At 32.8% G+C, this 19,929-nt stretch overlaps 1 protein-coding gene across 7 annotated transcripts in view; it reads right to left on the bottom strand.

Annotated features, from left to right (window-relative positions):
* The window catches only part of LRRC28 (leucine rich repeat containing 28), a 230,878-nt gene that overhangs the window by 141,851 nt on the left and 69,098 nt on the right, over nucleotides 1-19,929 (bottom strand). For all 7 annotated transcript variants that reach the window (XM_016433390.2, XM_007479425.3, XM_007479424.3 and 4 more), the window contains 2 exons: nucleotides 15,874-15,911; nucleotides 15,085-15,222 (listed from right to left, as the gene is read on the bottom strand). In XM_016433390.2, coding sequence (XP_016288876.1) covers nucleotides 15,085-15,222; nucleotides 15,874-15,911 — 176 coding nt within the window. The remainder of the gene's footprint in view (nucleotides 1-15,084; nucleotides 15,223-15,873; nucleotides 15,912-19,929) is intronic.

Here is a 19,929-nt window from a genome sequence, read left to right as displayed (position 1 = left end):
ATAACAAAATTCATTTGGAAAAACAAACGGTCAAGAATATCAAGGGAATTAATGAAAAAAATATGAAGACAAGAAACCTGGTTATCCCAAATCTCAAACTATACTATAAAGCTACAGTAATTAGCAAAACAATCTGGTACTGGCTATGAAATTAAGTAGTAGATCAATGAAACAGATTAGGAAATCAATACATAGTAGTTAATGACCATTGTAAGCTACTGTTCAATAAACCCAAAGATCTAAGCTTTGGGGGCAAGAACTATTTGGCAAAAACTGCTGGGAAAACTGTAAAACAATAGAACAGAAACAACATCTAGACCAGCATCTCATACCATACAAAAGAAAAAGTCAAAATGGACGTTTGATCTAGAAGAACATTGTGAAAAATTAAATGGTTAATTTTCATTATATTAAATTTAAAAGTTTCTGAGAAATCAAGGAAGAAGTCAGTAGACAGGAAGAGATTAAAGATTTGTTTGACAAAAGGTTTAATCTGCTGGATGAGATATTATGGCATGGTGTCATTTCTAAATGTAAAGGGATTCACCTTCACAAGAAGGGCTAACTCTTTATATGAGGCAAGTGAAGAAAGAGATAGTGGGGGAGGCATCTCCGTGATAGGAGATGAGGGAATTCTCAGTAAATAACCTCATTTTGTCAGGGAAATATGAAGTAAGGTTCTTAGTTGAAAGGGTTGGGAAAAGGAGGGGCCATGAGAAGTTTGAGTAGAGAGAAAAGTTTTGGAAAAGCCACTGTGGGAAGTGGAATATTGAATTAATTTAGTGAATTGTAAAAAGACCCACTTTCTATATTAATAGCCCAGTTGAGATTATGTAAAAAACCCTGTAGTAGAAAGTACAATTTCATGCTTTTCACCATCTTCATTTAGTAGCACCTGAATAGGAACAAAGAAAAGGGATGATGGGGGTAATCCAAGTCTGAGACTTGGTAGGATAACATCTTTTATAGGATAAGGAGGCAAGGTAGTAAAAGAATATTAAGATAGCATATACCTACCTGGTTCTCCACTGTCATTATATCCTTAGTAGAAATCATGGAATGACCCCATAATTAAGAAACAAACCTATGTATGTAAAACATATCAAAGAAAAAAAAAGATATTTTATTTGTACTTTCCATTATAACTGTGGTTCTCAAAGTATGGCCTGCAAATCACTAATAAAAACCTTTTCAGTCAATCTTTGTATGAAAACTCATAATGACACTATGCATGTATTTCATTCTGAAACAAATATGTATTTACTTACTCATAATATCTCCCATTCCTAATTATTCCTAATTCCTATTCTTAATTATTCCTAATAATATCTCCTATTCTTCTACCTGTCTGATCACTCCTACTCAAGTCTTCTTTGCTGGATCTTTATCCAGATCATACCCACTAATCACTTTCCTAGGCTTTCTTCCCTTCTCCATTTATATTATTTTTCTTGGTGATTTCACCAGCTCTCATGTGGTCAGTTACTATCTGTTAGCACAGAATTCCCAAATCTCCCAATACAGCACTAATCACTCTGCTAAGCTACAGTCAGTATTACATTACCCACTCTTTTGGACACCTCTAATAGAGTCTATTGTGGACATCTCAAATTGATCATATCGGAAACATCTTTTCCATTAAAACTTCTCTTCCCAATAGCTCCAATACTTTTGAGGGTGCCACTATACTTCAAATTTAGAGCCTATATAGCAGTATTGATTGCTCACTCACACGCACCTTGAATATTCCATCTGTTGACAAGTTTTGTTGTTTCAATTTTCATAATGTCTTGAATATGTCCCTTCTCTCCACTCACTCCTCCATCACCCCAGAACATACCCATATCATCTCACTTCCAAATTACTATATTGGCCTTCTGATTATTCTCCTTGCCCTATCTCTTTTGATTGTAATCTATTCTCCACTCAGCCACCAAAGCAATTTTTTCACTCAATAAACTTCAAACAAAAATTGGTTTGGAAAATTTTTCACAACCTGGCTCCTTTTTGCCTTTCAAACTTTCTTATACCTTATTCTCCTTCATTTTTACATTCTACAATCCAGCTAAACTGGCCTTGTTGTCTGTCAAACATAACACTTTGTTTCCTTTCATTATGCTTTTTTCACAGATCATTATGTCTGTCTGTATGGTTCTTACTCCTGTCTGCCCTTAAAATTCAGTTCAAAACCCATTTTCAGCAGGCTATTTATGGTGCTTCCCAATACTAGCACACACCTAGAGATTACTTACTACTTACACTGCATATATCTTGAATATACAGCTTTCTTTTGTGGGTTGTCTCCCCAAAAAGAAACAGGTTTTTAGTGTTGAAATGAGTTATTGCCTCTTTCTGAATCCCCAGAATTTAGCCTCATATCTAGTAAGCACTTAATAAAGGCTTGCTAATTGACTCATAAATTGATTCATAAAAAGTACAATTTCCCTCCTTTCTTCTAGTGCATTTTGCATATGTGTCTTTATGTATAATGTTAAGAAGGTATGGTTTTTTACTAAACATACTTGATATAATTATAAATAATTAATGTAGAGTTTAATAAAATACCTATAGTATCTTTTAACATAATATAACTGCACTGTTTATCTGTTTTGATTGTATCTAATTTAGTTTTAATTCTGTCTGGTGCTGGCAAAAAATTGAGAAGTGGATCAATGCAACAGGACATATATACAATAAATAGCAGTAAAAGATTATAGTAGCCTTGTATTTGACAAAAACATAGATTATAAATTTTGGGGTTAAGAAATCACTATTTGGTAAAAATTGATGGACACCTGGAAATTAGTTTGAAAGAACAAAATATAGGCCAATATCTTACACCTTTTATTAAGATAAAAGCCAAAATGCATACATGATCTAGATGTAAAAGAAGACAGCATAAGTAAATTAGAAGAACAATATAGGCAATATATTTCCTATCCGATTTATGGATAGGAGAGGAATTCATGAGTCAACAAGAGATAGAAAACACTGAGATGTAAAATGGATAGATTTTATTAAATTAAAATAAAAAGGGTTTATACAAATAAAACAAAGATTGCAAAATCAGAAAGAAAGCAGAAAACTGAGGGAAGAAATTTTATAGACACCCCTTTAGATAGGAGACCTCATATCTAAAATATATTGAGAAATTTGTTAAATTTATAAGAATAAGAGTCACCCCCAATTTATAAATGGGCAAAAGATGTGATTAACCAATTTCTGGATGAAACAAATCAAAGTCATATACAGGTAAGTAAAAAAAATGCTCTAAATCACTACTGATTAGAGAAATGCAAGTCAAAACAATTCTGAGATATCATCTCACATCTATCAGATAAGCTAACATAACAAAAAGACAAAATGACAATTGTTGGAAATGGATGTAGAAAAATGGAGATACCAGTATACTGTTGGTGGAACTATGAAACCATCCAAGCATTTTGTAGAGAAATTTGGAATTACACCCATAGAGTTATAAAATTTTGTATACCCTTAGACCGAGCAATATTATTGCTGGACTATTTCCCAAGATCAGGGAAAAAGGAAAAAAACCTATGTGTTACAAAATAATTATAGCAGCTCTCTTTGTGGTGGCAAAGAACTAGAAATTGAGGGAATGTCCACCAATTGGGGAATGCATAAACAAAATTGTGGTATATGATTGTGATTGAATTCTACTCTGCCATAAGAAACAATAAGCAGGCTAATTAAAAAAACTTGGAAAGAACTACAAAATAATTATAAATAAATACATAAAAAGGATAACCAAAAGTAAGCTGAATTTAACCCAGAGAATATTATATACAGATGCAAATTTGATACTTGAAAAATAACTTCTGCATATCACCTTCACAGAATGAACTGGAAAATGGAAACACTCTATGAACACACACACATTCATACAACTTTCTCCCAGATGATGCCTTCTATGATGCAGGGAGGGGAGGGAGGGGCTGAGACACTTGCAAATAAATTCTACTAGTGAAAAAATAAAATAAAATAACTAAAAATTAATAATAAAGGATCACAGAGGCAAGATAATGAATGTTTGGCACAAGTATATACACATATGTATATATAAATGTGTATATATGTATTTATACATATTTAAGGTTATAGTGAAAGGCAGAAGGGGACTTCTAGGCTAGCTCTGTATCTCCCAAATTTATATCAGACCTTCCACATCAATCTCTCCCCTGAACTATAATCCCACATAGTCCAACAATCTGCTGGACAGTTCTACCTAAAATGATGCTGGTACTTTAAACTCAGTATGTTCAAAATGGAATTTAACTTACTTCTTCCCAGTTCTCTCTTAATTTTCCTGTTTTGTTTTTTTATAGATGACACCATCATTTTGACTATCATCCAGGTTCAAAATTCAAAATAATCTTCAACTTACTACTCTCCTCAACAGCTTTCACCTCACTCAATTCATTGCTTAGTTTTGTCAATTCTAATTCCATATTACCACTCTAGTTCAGACCTTCTCTTCTCACTTAGACTACTATAATAATTTCCTAGCTGTTCTATCATTAAAAATGTTTTCCTTCTCTAGTTCATTCCTTACATATCTAAAGTAATCTTCCTAAGTAAGACACGGGCATCTGAACATGTCATTTCTTCACTCAAAAATCTTCATTGCTGAATATAGGATAAAGCAAAATCTTTAGCTCAATATCTAGGACCATCTACAATCTAGCACTAAACCCTCTTTCCAGCTTTGTTTGATATTTAATTCCCCTTGATGCACAGATTGTCAATCAGGATGACTAGCTGCTCCCTGGAACCCTACTTTGGGACCCTGATGTAAGGAATGTTGTTTACACTAGATATGCACTACATTTAGGCCCAGCTCCAGCTACATTTTACTTAACTCCTTGGTCATCTCCTCAGCCACCATGCTACCTCAAGAGTATTTGTCTTAAGCAAACTCTAACCAAGCATGTATAAAAATGTTTATCTTTTTTAGAAATCAGAGGGGATACCCATAAACCAGGGAATGGCTAAATAATTTATGGCATATAAATATGATGAAATACTATTGCACAGTAAAAAATTATGAAAAGTTTCAGAGAAACCTGAGAAGACTGAAATGACACAAGGTGAAAAGAAGAGAACCAAAGAGAACAATTTAGATAATAACGACAATATGGCAAAGATAAACAGCTTTGAAAGAATTAGAAACTCATTAGTTTAAAGATCAATCACAATTTCAGAGGACTCATGACAACATGCTATCCATCTCCTGACTGAGACGAAGGACTTAAGAGTTCAGAATGAGACAATTTTTTTAGACATAGCTAATGCAGAATTTTGCTTTGTTTGACTATACATACTTGTAATGAGTTTAGTTTTTTTTGTTGTTGTTTTCAACTGGGGAGGTAGAGATCAAGGTAAGAAAGCAGATTTTCACTGATTGAAGGAAATAAAATATACCTTTTAAAAGAAGGTAAGCTCTTGAGGACAGGGATTTTCTTATCTGTATCCCCAGGGCTTAGTACTATGTAACTTAGTAATTTTTTTACCTGTATCCCCAGGGTTTAGAACTATGGAGGAGCCTAAGACAAATTAGGCCCACTGAGGAAAAGCAGCCAGAAAAGACAAGCTTTAAGTTTGCCTGGGACTCTTGATGAGGCTAGTCTCGGCTTACAGCTATGAGCTGTTGTCTATGCTGTAGCTCAGATAAGAAAGGATTCCTCTCCCAATATGGTCATCATCAAACCTTGGGTCTTTCCTCATTTTGATGAGCAAAGAAGCCTTTGTAACATCATGACTGAAAGAACCAGACCTTCCTTTCTTCAAGTTATGCAAGCTAGATCAGCTGTCACTTTCCCAATTTACTTACATTTGTAGAGGAGCCCTGGAAATGTTCTTCGATAGTCATTCCATAAACAATATTCTGTGGGATAGTAACACACCTAAAAATTATGTAATGCTTAGTACTCTACTTTCTATAAAAATCTTTCTCATAATAAATGGAGATCATGGAGATCATTCATCTTCCTGTTTGACCCTTGCTTTGTATCTCTCTCTCTCTCTCCCTCCGTCTTCTCTCTCTACTTTTTTCCTCTCAAAATTGGAATTCTGGCACTCAATACATAGTGCCTGAAACATACTACATGACACATAGCAAGGGTTTAATACTTTTCATTCATTCTCTAAACTCAATATGCTGTATTCTTATAATGAATGAATGTCCTCTTCCCATATTTCTCCCTCATGAAATCCATCTTCTTTCAAGGTCTAATACTTAGTACAATATCTGGCACACAGCAGGCAATTAATAGTGCTTACTGACTAGCTCAGATGCTATTTTTTCCATAAAGTCTTTGCTAATACAACCCAGTTTCCTTCCCTCCTCTAATTTGCCTAAGCTATTTAATTCATAAGTTGTATTTTTCTCTATAATAGCCTAATTTGGATTTTACTTCTCCATGTAAACAGAATCTCCCAGTAGTATAAAAGCTTCATGAGACAAAAAGAAATAATACAACAGAGATTGGAAAAATATAAAAACATAAAGTATCTCATGTCAAAAAAACTGGCTTAGAAAATAGAAAAAGAGAGACAATTTAAGAACATCAGACTCTCTGAAAAACATGACCAAAATGAGAGTCTAGAAATCATGCTTTGTAAACCTTAAAATTTCTTAGACTTATAAATGTTGGAAATTTCACCATTGGGAATTTTCATACTTGAAAAATTTCCTATTGATAATGGGAACTCTATTGGAATGTGAACCCCATTGGCATGGGAGGTTCCTCCTCCTCCCTTCTTAAGATTACTTTAGGACAGAAACCTTTTGCTGAACAATGGAAAGGGCTTTGACCTATGCTTAAGCACAGAACAGGAATTTCTTTGAGTCATGATTGATTTTAGAATTGATACAATAGAGATACTTGGAATGACAGAACCAGGTCTTGGAAAATACAATTTCCACCCCACTCAGTCCTAACAGGATTTAGGAAGGGCTGCAGCCCTTCCTTCTTATATTATGGCAACTTCCTATAGTCTTGGCTACAAATGGCTAAGTGAAATATTACTGCATTCTGTCCTACATACTTGTGGGATAGAAATTACTTTAAACTGGACCTATACAAGGCCTATTTTGAATTTTTCTTATGTTTTTGATTATTTTTCTATTCTTTTGATAATTGACACATACACCCCCATAACTGAACATTGCATTCTGAGCTAAAATTGATATTTTTTTAAATACTTACTTCAGGGGGGATTGTATTTTAATTTAAAATCTAAGAATTTTTTTATTTTTGAATTTTTTTTTGTTTGAGATTTTATTTTTATAAAAATCCAAGAATTTTGTTTAAGATTTTACTGTTATAAAAAATTCAAAGATTTTGATTTTGTTCGAGAAAAGATCTTCAAGAAAGAAGCTTGAAACTTTTATATCCAGAGAATGAACTGTTGCAGAAAGATGCCGAAAACCTACACTTCATCAAGAAGATCAAGAATGAACTTTGGATGTGATTGGTTGGACTGAACTTTTGATTGAACATTTATTGTAACTGTACACATTTATGCCAAAAGGGACTGCCCCTAATTTGGCTTTCTGTCAATGCGCCTAGCAAACATTGGTTTTGCTTTCTTTTCTTTTCTATTTCCTCTCTTACTATTCTAATTTCTCTTAGAAAATTGAATATTGTGTATATCTTTAGTTAGAAGTGAATTTAGAACTACAAAATGATTATGTTAAATGATCAATGGGGAGACTAGTCTCCCAATGATCATCAGGGGGGATTGTAAACCTTAAAATTTCTTAGACTTATAAATGTTGGAAATTTCACCATTGGGAATTTTCATACTTGAAAAATTTCCTATTGATAATGGGAATTCTATTGGAATGTGAACCCCATTGGCATGGGAGGTTCCTCCTCCTCCCTTCTTAAGATTACTTTAGGACAGAAACCTTTTGCTGAACAATGGAAAGGGCTTTGACCTATGCTTAAGCACAGAACAGGAATTTCTTTGAGTCATGATTGATGTTAGAATTGATACAATAGAGATACTTGGAATGACAGAACCAGGTCTTGGAAAATACAATTTCCACCCCACTCAGTCCTAACAGGATTTAGGAAGGGCTGCAGCATAGATCAAAATTTAATTATTCCAATCTCTACCCTACTCAGGGTAACAGGATTTAGGAAGGGCTGTAGCAAAGGATCAAAGATTTAATTATTTGAGAATATGACCTTCAACAGACATGTGCAAAGCCACAGACCTCTGGGCGGTCCTGGGTTAAGCTAGAGCCAGCATTGGCACAGGGAAGACATGGACAGTGATTGGTAGATGTGAGAACTGAGGGGAGGGAACTTGGATGGTTTCCTTAAAGATAGAGGGGTCTGAGGGCTGGGGGGAGTGGTTGGAGAGTTTTGGCTCTGAGTGGTTGGAGAGGTGCTCTGAGAAGCTTGCTCTGAAGGAAGCTGGAGGTGGAGGCCCCTGAGACTGTTTCTCTATTTTGGTCACGTGAGTAATAGGGACTGATCTCCTTTCTTTGCCCCAGCTATCTAAGGGCTTGGGCCTTTTGGCCCAGCCTAAACAGAAGGGGTATTTAAGCCCTATTCCCTTCTCTCCCTTTTCTCTCTCCCTCTCTCTCTCTCTCTCTCTAATACCTTTCTTCATCCTGTTTGTAATTAAACTTTATAAAAGGTTGACTGCTGATGACTTGAGTTTTCATTTAGGAATTACATAGCTGAATTCCTTGGCGACCTTAAATTAATATATATCGGTCTTTTAAAGTGATTTCCATGTCACAACTTTGAGAAACAAAAGTCTTAGAATAAGAGAAAATAAAAATAGAATCATCTCATCACCTCCTGAAACTCCAAAATGAAAACTCACAGGAACATTATAGCTAAAATCCAGAGCTTCTAAGGTCAAAGAGAAGTATTGCAAGCAACCACAAGGTTTTAATACCTAGGAAGTACAATCAGTGATGTCCAATTTTTAGTAACCACTATTATAAATCAGCAGAGAGGATCATATTATAAAAGGTAAAAGATTTATAGGCTTATAATGAAGAATAACTTAACCAGCAAAACTGAGTAGAAACCTATAATCTTATTTTATTGTGATTACATCTTGTTTGCTATTTTATTGATTTGTTCTATCATCTTTTATTTTTCCCCCTTTTAAAAAAATTCTTACCTTCTATCTTAGAATCAATACTATGTATTTGTTCCAAGGCAGAAGAACAATAAAGGTTAGGCAATGGGAATAAAGTAACTTGCTCAGGGTCACACAACTAAGAAATATCTAAGGCCAAATCTGAGCCTAGCATTCACTACCTCTAGGTTTGTGTTCTCAATCCATTGAGACACTTAGTTGCCCCCTTACCTCTTTGTTTTAATCAGGCAAGATAAAGTTTTATCACCTTTGCTAAACTTTCCAAATAAGCAACTTTTACTTTTATCATTATTATAGTCTTTTTGGTTTCCAATTTATCTATTTCTCTTAATTTTAAGTATTTTATTTTATAGTTATTTTAGCTTTGGTGACTTCAGATTTAAAAAATAATTAATCCTTTCATTCCTATTTTATTAATGTTTTAGGGATATATTTTTTTGCCCAAAAGTACAGCTATAGCTGTATCCTCAAAATATGATGTTTTATCATTTTATCTCCCATAGTTATGATTTTTATTATTTGTTCTTTATTTGTGCCATTTATTCAGTATTTTGGACCTGTCTTTGGTTTGTGCTTACTGACAACTACTTTTATTGCATTGTAGCCTAAAAAGCTTTTACTATTTCTGCCTTTTTAATATTTAACTGTCTCTGTGCCCTAATACATGGTCAATTTTTATAAAAAAGTTCCATGTAATATTGAGAAATATTATTTAGCAGTCCCATTTAGAAGATCCCATAAATCTTATATACTTTTCCTCACAATTCACTTAATTTTGTTTCCCTTTTTGCTTATTTTTATGTTTAATCTGAACAAAATTAAAAGTGATATTAAAACATATTATCACTCATTTTTATTCATATGTTCTTGTAGTTTAGCTAATTTTTCATTGCTGGATTTAGATACCAAGTTATTTGGCAAATATAAGATTGCTACTGGCTTTTAGCATCATATATTTTCCTTGTTCTCTTTTTATGTTGTGTATTTTTGTTTTTGCTTTGTCTGAATGCATGTTAGCAAAACCTGCTTTTTTGGATTCATCTAATGCGTGGTAAATTATGTTTTTATTCTATGTATGATTTTGTTTTTAAGGATATTTCCTCTAAGCAATGGATTGTGGAATCTGAACTTTATATACACATAGAAAAGATCAAATGGATGAAGAATGACTATTGTACAGATTTCAAAATGTATCTAAATGGATACTCTGTAGAAATTGTCCAATAGTTTATGTATCTAAGAAAGGTAGTGGACCGAGGCTGAGTTGAAAAAGAGGAGAGCAGTCTGGATTGCTTGTAAGGGAAGTGCAAGTACTTTTACTGTACCTGAGCTTCACATCACAGCAAATGCCAATCTTTTCAACACAAACATTTTACTGGGGTTGCTATAAGGTGGTTCAACCTAGAACATATACTACTAACTAAATAAATAATTTGTTTTGTTTTAGAAATATCTGTCCTTTTTTAAAGAATAGGCTATCATTCATTTTAATTATCTCAATGATCTCATTTGCTCTCCACAAACACCTAAACCTACTAATGAGATGTTTTTCCTAAATATCTCTGACAATAGTATAGAATAAAACCAAGTGTTTTAAGGGGATCTGCCAACTTTGACTGTCCACTGAAATCATGGTATTAGAAAGCCGCAGGATTGTATGTAATACAAAAAACATTGGACTTGGGAAATCTGGAATTCAACTGCAAGCTCTGTTCCTTACTTCTTGAGTAGACTCACCTTTATATTCCTGTATTAACAATGTCTTGGATAATAATACTCTCTTAATGTTTACTGAAAGGGCAGCTGGGTGGCATAGCAGATAGTGTTGGATCAAGAAGTGCAGAAATCAGGAAGATCTGAGTTCAAATCCCTCCTTAGACAATACCTATATGACCCTGGGAAAGTCCTGGCCCTCTTTGACTGTTTCCTCTTCTATAAAATGAACCGGAGAAGAAAACGCAGTACACAGGTACTTCTACTAAGGAAACCCTAATGGAGTCACAAAAACTCAGAAGGAACTGAAATGATTGAAAAACATTTGCTAAAGGAATAAAGTCACATAATTTCACCTCACAAGGCACTGTGAGGTTTACAAAGCACTTACTCCACTCAAAGTTGGTGAAGTAGACAGTATAAAGATTATTTTCCTATTTTACTGATGAGAAAACTGAGTCTTGAAAAGCTACGTAGTTCACAGTCACATGACCAGAAGAAACAGTATAAAGAATAAGGCCATTACAAAAGAGTTAAGAGAAACCCAACTAAAGAAACAGATACAAAGAGACATAAGAGAGAGAATGTTTATTTGACTAAATATAATAATGGGATGGAATGAAAAACAATGCAAAGAGGCCCCTCAATTTCCCTGGATCTCAATTTCCTCCTTTGTAAAGTGAGAAGCCTGGATTAGATGATTTCAGAAATGTTGTAATTCTATTAGTTTGTTACTAACTAGCTATGTGATCTTTTTCGATCCTTCCATATCTTATGAACATCACCATTAGTAATCTTTGAATTTTTATGTGATTAAAAATACAAGGTAAAGCCAGACAAAGACAACTTATATTCTTTAATCTTTATTATTTATGTGCTCATTTATATATATATAGATATAGATATAGATATATAGATATATAGCCAAGACAAAATCTGAGATGAACAAAGCTACATATCAGCTTGCAAAAAGATGGGTTAGCAATGAAATTTTAAATTAATTTTGAACACTGTTACAGTTCAAGATTGAAATAGTAAGACTGAAGTTTTATTATTAATTCAATGTTCCTATCTTTATAAATGTATTATGTAAAAATAACTGTCATTTCATTTTTAAAAAATATTGTATACAACAAATTGAAATTGGAAAATATCACTTGAGCATTATTTTCATTCTCACTAATTGTGCCTTCTCTAAAATGCCATCTCTATGCTTAAAAGTATCTCATTTTAAAATTCAGTGTGATGATTTTGTTGAAATCCAATTTGAAACTTAATCTATTATTAAAAAATCTACTCTGTCTAATTATGAAGTAGTGATGGCATTTACACCCAAAGTACCACCAAAATAATCTCCTCCAATTCCCTTCCTTCAAATTCTTAAAAATAAAGAAGTCGAGCATAGCAAATTGTCTATTAAATGTTTTTATATTGAATATAAGATTTCAGAAAGTTGATTAAAATCCCATTATCTCAATATACATTTATCTTACCATATAATTCAATTCAATTGAACAAACATTTATTAAGAGCCTATTATGTACAATACACAGAGCTAGATGTGTGAAATACAAAAACAATCCTCAAATATCCCTTGTCCTTGGTTTTCCTGTTTCAAGTGTCACTACTTTTCAATTAATTATCCACAGAGATGCAAAAGTGATTTTCCTAAAACACAGGTCTGACTAAATCACTGTCCTACTCAATAAGCTTCAGTGTTATCTGACAAATTTTAGGATCAAATATTACTTTATCTTTATCTCATCCCTTGATAATTTGTTTTCTTTCCCAAGTTTCATAAGGTATGTAAGTATTAGTACAATATTATGCTTATATAATTTATAAATAAACTTGTACATACGGATACAGACTCAAAAATATTTTTACTGATGAGTGAAAAATCAAGTTTGGAGACAACTGGGCTATACAAAGGGTATAAGAGTCTATAAAGGGTGATAAGAGCCTAAAAAGGGTGATGTCCATATGAGGGAGTAAAAGAAACAAAGCTCACAAGAACAATAGGGATGGAAAGATTGACTTGAATCATCTGCACAAATAAGAAAACTGAGTCCTCAGCAGCTGATGAGATCACAAAGAAAGAGTAGATGGGCTGAGAAGAGAAAAGAACCCAAGCATAATTTAAAATAGAATGCCATTCAATTGTTATTTTGGGGTGGTTCAACAAAATAAGAGAAAAAAAGACTAGCTTGCTGAGAATGTTTCAAAAGGACATATTCATGAAACTTGTTACCTTTATTATTTTTAACCTAACAGTGTCAAAATATACTTAAAATTCTAAGTAAACACAAATCCTTCATGAAGCCAAAGTTCAAATTCCAATTCTGTGGTTGAATAAACCAAAAGAAAAATTTCCAAAATATACAGTATATTTTTAACATATCAATTTAAAAGTGGCATTTTATAAAAAAAAAAAGTATAGTTGAAATATTTTAACATACAGGAAAAAAAGTCTCCAAAAACATAATTTGGCATAGAAACATCAAACAATATACTGTATTTTGCATATCCTTTTAAGGAAATAATTTTAAAAAGAGGGGGAGGAAACAGAAAACAAAACAGTTATGTATCAGGAAAGCAAGGGAAAATGCCTTAAAGAAACCAATTTAAGAATTTCTTAGTGGGCAGCTGGGTGACTCAGTGGATTGATTGAGAGCCAGGCCTAGAGATGAAAGGTCCTATCTAGGTTCAAATTTGGCCTCAGACACTTCCTAACTGTGGCAAGTCATTTAACCCCCATTGCCTAACCCCCTCTTCTGCCTAGGAACCAATATTGGTTCCAAGATGGAAGGTAAGAGTTTTAAAAATAAATAATTTGTTAAAAATAAAAAAGTTAGAAATTTTGGAGGTGTAACTATGATTTCTAAAAATAAGCTATTCTCTGTATTTTAATTCCATATGAAAATGTTATGAATCTCCCCTTAAAGGCTTAAAGTAGATTTTTTTTCTTAATCTTTAAAAATAAATCCATTTTGCTGAATTCTTCAATACTAGATTATGATTGAATCTAGTACTAGTTAATATCAAAGCACTGTCCAAATTCCTATTCTACAGTAGAATTTTAGTAGAATTTTATTATACTGAATGATTTCTTTTAAAATAGGTAATTAAGTTGGGGTTTGAAATTAATTCCTTTAAAAGATTTTTATTAAAATGATGCTGTCGTAGTTATAACAAGATTTTTATGTTTAAGCTAAATTAAGCCATTTTTTAAAATGTCTGGACAACTTTTATAGTCATGCATTTGGATCATCTTTTGAAGGTGTTTGAAAATATTAAAATATTTTTACAAATAATTTTGAATTTCAGCACTTTATACAAATGCTCAGTAAATATCACTATTAACTTCAGATTTTATTTTTACCACAAGCTCTTAATATAAATTTGATTAGGTCAACCTGAACAAAGAGTTCAATATGATTAAACAAGCATTTAAACATACATACATGACGCTATTTTTAACAGTAAATTTTCAACATAATAAATGGAAGAAAATGCTGCCTTTTTCTATCTTATTAAAGTCATGATACTACTACTATGCCATAAGAAACAATGAACAAACTAATTTTTTTTAAAGTTGGAAAAAACTATATGGGATAATGAACAGTGAAAAAGTAGAAACAAAGGAACATTAGACATAGCTATAAATTTGATACTTGAAAAATGTGAATGTTATCTCCAGAGAAAGAACTGAAAAATGGAAATATGAAAGACATAATTTATATATATATATATATATATATATATATATATATATATATATATATATATATATATATCTGTCTCCCAGATGATGCATTCTATGATGCAGGGAGGTGAGGGAGGAGCTGAGACACTTGTAAATAAATTCTATCAATAAAAAAAAATCATGATGAATACTGTCTGCATTACAACCCATGTGTGAAGTTGGAAATGAATGGGGTAGCTTTTTTTTACACAAAGATTTTTGAAGAACAGTGCACCTAAAATGAAGACATACAAAACACCACAAATACTGCTTGTAGTTCCCTGTTAAACCATTTCTACATATTTTCAGAAGACAGAATGTCGTTGGTCATGTCAGCCATATTCCTTAGTAATCATTATTAGAAGCTTTATCTTCAATTAAAAAGACAACTTTGAATATGTTAAGCATGTGGGCAAAAATTAATTTTAAGAGACTAAAACTATAGTCTTAACAACAAATCGTGGATTGTGACTCACCTGGAGGTAGGAATTTTAGTTGATTATTAGCTAATCGAAGGTGACGTAAGGATCTTAGACGACCAATCTCTGGGCAGACAATTTCCAAGGCATTGTCACTCAGATCCAGACATTGGAGCTTTACAAGGGAACCAATGGCTTGAATGATACAAAACCAATAAAAAATTAATTTTAACCATGTTAAGAGCTTAAGTTATTTTATCAAAAAATACTTTTGTATTAATATCCACATCTGAGTTGATTGTGAGGTAGTAAAACCATAGATTTAACAGACTATTATAGAAGTAAACATTCACAAACTCAAAATCCAACCTGAAGAAAAGGAATGAAAACTAGAAATGTGAAAATTCAGACATGAGAAGATATAGAAAGCCATTTTCCTAAGATTCTGCTTTTATCTGCACTTGGAGTCTAATATGGCATAAACTACATAATATTTAAAATAAATGAAGGTTTCGGGGTTATAAACTACCAAATACTACCAAATAAAAGTATCAAGTAACAACTAACATAGAGAGTGGTTGGGATTCAGGATCAAGATTTATTAATAAAATTTCTATTTAGTTTTTTTATCTCCTATTATTAAGTTATAAAATAACACTTAATTGCACTTGAAATTTTAATGGAAAATGGAAAAGTTATGAACTTAGTCCACCTCAGAAAGGAGAGAAGTGCAGTAAGAAAGCTATGCTAACCTCTTTTTGGAAGTTCTTTCAGTAAACTTATGAAAATAAAGACAAGTACAAAAATACTAGGTTTTCTGTACTACAAAACTGCAAAGGAACTTACCTTCAGGTACAACAACTATATTATTTGAATGAAGGTACCTGAGTAAAAAGAGAAAGGAAAATTATAGCTAGTCCTCTCAAGTATTTTGCTAGATCATGAACTGGCAAAATGTTGACTTAGGAGCTTATTAAATAAGTAGAGTCAAGGACTCTGATCATATGAATCTTATCAGATCATAATCAATTATATAATCACCTTCCATTCAGACTAGTACCATGAACCCAAACTTTTTCCTAGGTTGTGGCTCCTTTTGATCACATTGAATATCACTCACAAACACAGCAATTATTTGCTATAAAATAAACTATTTAATTACGAGTATACCAAAGAAATTTTACAAAAACGAGGAACCTACAGAATGGATTAATTTGGGTGAAGAGAGGGGTGATTCTTCATTTTTATACCAAGATCCATCAAATGGTTTAGTTTCCCTAATCAGAAAAACTGGTCAATTTACAAAAACTGGATTTATGCCAAATTTTCAGGGGCACGCCTGTGCATAAAATTAAACACAATTTAATATACAAATTTTAATTTGTAATAGATAAAATCATTGCATAATCACAGAATATTTTATACAAACATGTCCAATATGAATAAGTAGTTGTGACAATGTGGTCTGAAAATGTTAAAAGTAGAATTTGTGTCTAACTTCTTACAGTACCCTCAGAAAGATTAAGTCCCTCTAGAGTATAATTTTCACTCTTTGAAATTAATTTTAATAAACAAAAAATTAAATACTTATTTTTTACCTTCTTAAATAAGTTGATAAGTCCAGGTTCGTCTAAGCACAGGAACAATTTTAAAGCTAAGTATCTTTAGCACCTTCTGGTGGTGAATATACGCAACTACTATTAAACTACTGTCAACATTTACAGTTTTCTTTCTACTAGATTTTTTTTTAATCAGTAAAAATTTGTAATTTCCAGTAGTTACTAAAAAAATTACTATTTTCTGTCTAATTCTACTACTGTAATTTCTTCTTCATTTTCATGACTACTCCTGGGATGAAAGAAACATCCCTATGTAAACTAACAACCAAAATGCAGACAGGAGTTTATATTAAGTCCTAGGGTGTTGCCTGAGGCAAAGCCTCAATTGAATTATACAGGGCCACACAACTGAGTGTCTTGACTTTGAAACCAACACCATATACACTATGAGACACTGCTTCTTTCCATCTATTTTTCCCAATTTTATAATGCCTGTTACACTACATCCAACAAATTAAGTGAAAGAAAAATGGAAATTTTAGAAAACTACTATCCAATTAATAAAATCATATTATCCTGCCAGGTCTCTAGTTTGAAAATAATTTAAACAAAGATATATATCTAGCATGTATTTTTTTGGTTTGCTCAACATTTTCCACTTTTTATAATACTCCAAACATTAATTTTAGGCAGGATTTCCTGTCTCTTATCAAGTAAAACTGGACATTCTTTGTGCCAAAAAACTAAATACAAGTAAAATACATATCTACTGTGATATTTTGTTGGCACAAAAACCAAGACACCTACCTGAAAAATGGGGAACATAAAAGTAGTTTTATGCAGTCAACAAAATAGCTGGCTATTTTCATACTATCTTGTTTATTCAAGGCCTATCTAAAAGTACTTAACTCAAAATGTCCATATCTTCCCCATTCCACTTCTGCCTTGATGTTTCCATTATCTACAGGTAATTAACTTCTCTAATTATGAACTTTCCATAATTTTTTAATTGTTTATAAATTATTTTTTTATCATTCTAATTTTCCCTATGCCTTACAACTTTCTAACCTTGTTCATCCTATTGATGACCTCCATTCCCTCTACCTCTCAGTTCTTTCACAAGCATTCACCCCATACTGACTACACTCTTCTTTCTCTATTTCAATACCTTGATTAACCAATTCAGTTCTACCCTACCTCCACCCTTGGTTCCCATGTCTTTCACTGATCATTTCTTAACTACTCCTATGTTCCTATTTTTATCCTGTCAAACCAGGGCTGGAGAAAATTGTGAAATAAACAGATTTGTTATATGATCTTAAATGAGCTCTCACTGCAGATAGATAAACATTCTATTCTTCCCTAACAGATCTTTTCCATTTTCCACAGTGGATATTCTAAACCTCTCTCCTCAAATATTTTACAGCATTGGCCCTCCCCTATAGCCTCTATGCCAAAGATCTTGCCTCATACTTCCCTGAAAAAATTGAAGCCATTCATTAAGAGCACCCTCTTCTCTCCTCTTCCTCATCTCACATCACTCAAACATCTTTCTTGGCTAGTTCTTTGATTCCATCTCTTCTGACTTCCTTAGCAAATTGTCCCACGACTATACTCAGTCTCTCATTTTCAATTTCTTATTTACTGCTTACTTCCCAGATGCCTACAAATAACATTCCCCCTCTCCTCCACTCCTTGCCATCCTCAAAAAAAAAAAAAACTTTCACTTGATCATATAATTCCTACTAGGTGTCATCCCATATCTTTCTTCATCATGGCTAAACTTAAGAAAACCATCTACAATTGGTACCTCCACTTCGTCTCTCTGAATTCTGTTGAAATCTGGCTTCCACCTTATCACTGAACTGAAACTTACCACTCCCAAGTTATCAATGATGTCTTCATTGCCAAAACTATCTTTTCTCAGTCCTTATCCTTTTTGACCTCTCTACAGCATATGACATTATAGATTACCTTTTTATGGATACTCTTTGATATCCCAGTTTGGGGATCATTCCTGGTTTTCTTCCTATATGATCAATTCTCAGCCACTTTTACTGGATTTTCATTTGTTATACCCACTAATCATGGTAACCACCAAGGCTCTATATACCCTGTACTCCTTTCTCTTTTCACTCTATACTATCACCTTTGGGTGATATCAGTTCCCCTGGATTCAATTATCATTTCTATGAAGAGGACTCTCATATCTATATAGCTAGTCTATTATCTCTCTCCTGAGCTAGTCATTGCTTCCTGGATTATCCTATATGCATCTCAAACTCAAAGGTATGTTATAAATAGAAGCCATTGTCTCTTCTCCTTCCTTTCCAAAACTATCCTATTACCACTGAAAGCATCATCTTCCTACTAGTCACCCAGATTGGTAACTTTGGTGTTCTTGAGGTTTGAGGACCTTGTGTTCTCAAAGATTCCCTGATACCACATATCTTACAGTCATCTTCACTATACTCATACAATCCTTGCTTAGTTATTTTCATATCTAACCTGGAATATTCTGGTTGATCCCTCTGCCTTATTTAAGTCTTTCATCACTCCAATCTAGTCTCTTCTATTAATCTGCCAAGGTTATTTTTCTAAAGGGTTGTTCTGATCATATCAACTCTCTGTTCAAGGAGCTCCAGTGATTCTCATTACTTCTAGGATCAAATATAAAGTCCTATTTGGTATTTAAAATTCTTTATAACCTGGCTGCTCTTTTTTTTCCTAGGACTAAATTCAGTTTTTTACATTTTTTAGTTCCATATTCTTTATTTTCCTCTTCATCCCCCCACTCACTGAGAAGGCAAGAAAAATGAAACTAATTACTAATATATATATATAGTTACATAGTAACCACATTTTTACAAAAGCAATAAAAAGAAACAAAGAAAAAATCCACTGCAATGTGCTCTCAGTCCATCAGCTTTCTATTTGGACATGGAGAGCATATTTCACCATAAGTTCTTTGGAATTCTGGCTAGTCATAATTTGCTCATACCACCCTCTATCATGTACTCATTCTGAACTTATCTTGGAATACAATGTGAGATGTTAGTCTATTCCTACTTTCTGTCAGACTACTTTCCAGTTTTCCCAACAGTTTTTTCATATACTGAGATTTTATGCCAATAGCTGGATCTTTAGATTTATCAAACACTAGGTAACTATAATGTCTATTTCTCTGATTGTTTAGATCTGTCTTCATCTGAGTGAAGAAAGCTTTGTAAGTATGTTCATATAGTAATATAGTCCAAATTTGCCTTCTTACATGTTATTCTCCTCCATGTAATCTACATTCCAGCTACACTGGCCCTCTTGTAGTTTTTGGTACAAAACAATC

This window comes from Monodelphis domestica, chromosome 1 (assembly GCF_027887165.1).
Source record: "Monodelphis domestica isolate mMonDom1 chromosome 1, mMonDom1.pri, whole genome shotgun sequence".
NCBI classification, from domain to species: Eukaryota; Metazoa; Chordata; class Mammalia; order Didelphimorphia; family Didelphidae; genus Monodelphis; species Monodelphis domestica.
This window is presented reverse-complemented; position numbering and strand designations above follow the sequence as displayed.